The 2,614-nt window shown below is 58.1% G+C and overlaps 1 protein-coding gene across 1 annotated transcript in view; it reads right to left on the bottom strand.

The window, feature by feature from the left end:
• Positions 1-414: 414 nt before the first annotated feature.
• Positions 415-2,614, bottom strand: part of NCOR2 (nuclear receptor corepressor 2) — a gene marked incomplete at both ends in the record, with an annotated part of 27,828 nt that continues 25,628 nt past the window's right edge. Inside the window, 3 exons of the mRNA XM_010148566.1 lie at positions 415-468; positions 1,682-1,827; positions 2,134-2,283. Of these exons, the coding sequence (XP_010146868.1) occupies positions 415-468; positions 1,682-1,827; positions 2,134-2,283 (350 nt within the window). The remainder of the gene's footprint in view (positions 469-1,681; positions 1,828-2,133; positions 2,284-2,614) is intronic.

The raw sequence follows: 2,614 nt of genomic DNA, 5'->3' as shown, positions 1-2,614 counted from the left end.
ACCAGCTCCTGCAGCCTGCCCAGCCCGTGGGAGCATGGAGACCGCTTCCCATCCTCACGTTCCCTTTCACCCTCCTACACATCCGTGGATCCCACGGGGAGCAGGGTGCTCTCTCCCGAGCGGGAGGTCCCTCTTGCTACAGCTTAACCCTCCGATGGCATCACACAGCCAACCCTTCCTTGGCTTTTAACCTCTCCTCAGACTCTGCCAGGCTTTCCAAGGGATTAGGCTGCACTGTCTCCAACCCAACAGCGGGGAGTTGCGGAGTGTCCCACGGTTCAGCCTCCCGGCAACTGCTACACTGCGTCTCCCGGGAAAAGGCAAAAAGAAGCTGCTTAAATCTACCCAGTCTCCTGCTCCCGGCAGCTATGAGCCCTGTAGGAATGGGATAGGACACAGGAATTCGGGAGTTACCTGCTCCAGTAATCGCCGGCATATTGAAAATCTCTGTCCCAGGCTGCCCAACGTCTGGAGGAAACACAAGGAAGCTGTTCAGTACGGAGAGCAGGAAGAGTGGGATGGTGCCGGGGGGGACCTGCCGCACATTCCCATCCCAGCACCCAGGGCCGACAGGCGCCCACCTCCCCGGGCACTGGGGTACGCCTGTGGAGGCCAGCTGGCACTGGGAATAATCTGCCTCTGGGAGAACCACAGCGGGCAGGTCTCACCAGCTGGGAAAGGGCGGAAAAGCAGAGCCCAGGGAGCCGGGGTGATGTCTTCGTGCTGACCTCCCTCCCTCCAGCTCTTCGGATTACAAGCCCCGCAAAGCTAAACCCTCTCCCCTGCCTATGGGATTTCCAAAGGCTCAAATCCCCATATCCAGGGAGCAGGTCTGGGCAGCGGGGAGGGCGAGGAGGAGGAAAAATGTTAAATCAATATTTTCCCTCTTAGCTGAGCCGTTTGACTTGGCTATCACTTTCCCTAGAATAACAGAAATTCTCATTGAATAAGGGGTGTTTCCTATTCCTATGTATTTTCCCTTGACAAAGGAAAGTGTGGAAGGTCGTGGGGTTCAGCCACATCCCCAAAGGGACATAACAACACTGTTGGCTCATGGTAACATCATCCAGGAGACGAGACAGCCTGGTCTCTCTTACCCGATGCAGCTGTCGTAAGATGGATTCAGACTGAATTAGTATTGACTGTACAATGCCGGGCTAAATTAAATTATGATCCTATCTACTCTATTAGCGGTTAATGAATGAAGGGGCTGAATTTCTACCGTAAGCCGGCCCGGTTAGTTTTACAGAGCTGCACCAATATTGATGTAGGGCTTAGCGTAACGCTGGGGGGAGACGGAGCTCAAGGAGGATGGGTTCAGCTTGGCTGGTTGTTCATTAAAACATCAATTGCTCGTCTCCTCCACGCTCAGCTCATTATTTCCTTCCTGCTGGGGTTATCTGGCGCGGGTGGGATTGACAGCCCCAGAGCAAGGAGGCTGGGGGTCTCCCACCACCTCCCCAGATGCACACGGCCAAGATGGCACCAGCACGGCTCATCCCAGGAAGCATTTGGACCTCACACTTCCCAACAAATCATGGCATGATGCAGAGAAAGCGGGCTGGGAGCTCCCAGCCCCTAACACACCATCACCCATTCCCAAATCTCCGTAGCTTCACGTGTCCTCACGGCATTTCACCCCCGGTGCCCTCCATTCGCCCCCCACCCCGCATGTCCTTACTGTACTCCGGTTCGTTTTTGTTGGTCGTGCTGAGCTTCTTGATGATCTCCTGTTTCTTGGACTTCACCATGGCAGAGTTGCTCTCCGTCAGCTTGCTGAAGAAAGCCGGAGGCTGAGTGTTGTTTCCTGGGGACTTGGACCCCATCCTGCAAAGCAAAAGACCATCGGAAACCCCTGCGACGTGCGGTTCCCAAAGTCCTACCTAGAGAGGCTCTTTCCTCAGCCTAATTCCTCAAAAGCAGTCTGGGGGCTCCCCAGATATTCTGGGTCTCCAGCCTTTCTCCCCATCCCCACCGTGAACGTACCAAGCGGTGTTGAAAAGCCCCTACACCCGGACAGCAACCCGGGATGTGGCACTGCTTTCGGCTGCCAGAACAGCCCGGGCCAGGGCGGGTGTGGGGATTGGGGGGGGACACCCCCACGCTGCCAGGCCATCCGCCCCTCGGTGTTACCTCTGGTCTATCTGCTCGCCCTCGCGGTACAGGATGGGGTACGTGGCGCTCTTGGTGTGCTCCGATTCTCCCACGCCGTCTGGCGGAGAGACCGGCTCGATACAGCTGTCCGACCCGCTCCCGGCCGAGGCTTTGCTCTGCTCTGGGGACCTGCGGAGAGCGACGCGGGGACGCAGTCGGCTTATTGCACCATCCTCTGCCTCTGCACGGCAGCTCGGGGGTCAGCGGGGGGAGAAGGGTTCAAATAGCTTTCCTAAGGCGGGGAAAACCGCCAAACCTTCCCCAACCCCGTGGGCTTACGGAGCCTTTTAACGCCGGAGGGCGAGCGCAGCGTGGGCAGCTCGGCACCGCAGGCGTGCGGAGCAGGGCTGAGCGAGACATGGCCCAGATTTCCAGGCAGTGAGCCAGCCGGCAGCTGCCCCCAATCCAGCTGCCCAGGAGGGACCCGTCCCGGCCCTGGACGGCTCCGCACAACGGCTGG

This window comes from Eurypyga helias, unplaced genomic scaffold (assembly GCF_000690775.1).
Source record: "Eurypyga helias isolate BGI_N326 unplaced genomic scaffold, ASM69077v1 scaffold15203, whole genome shotgun sequence".
Lineage (NCBI taxonomy): Eukaryota > Metazoa > Chordata > Aves > Eurypygiformes > Eurypygidae > Eurypyga > Eurypyga helias.
Note: the sequence above shows the minus strand (reverse complement) of the source record. Positions and strands in the feature narration are given on the sequence as shown.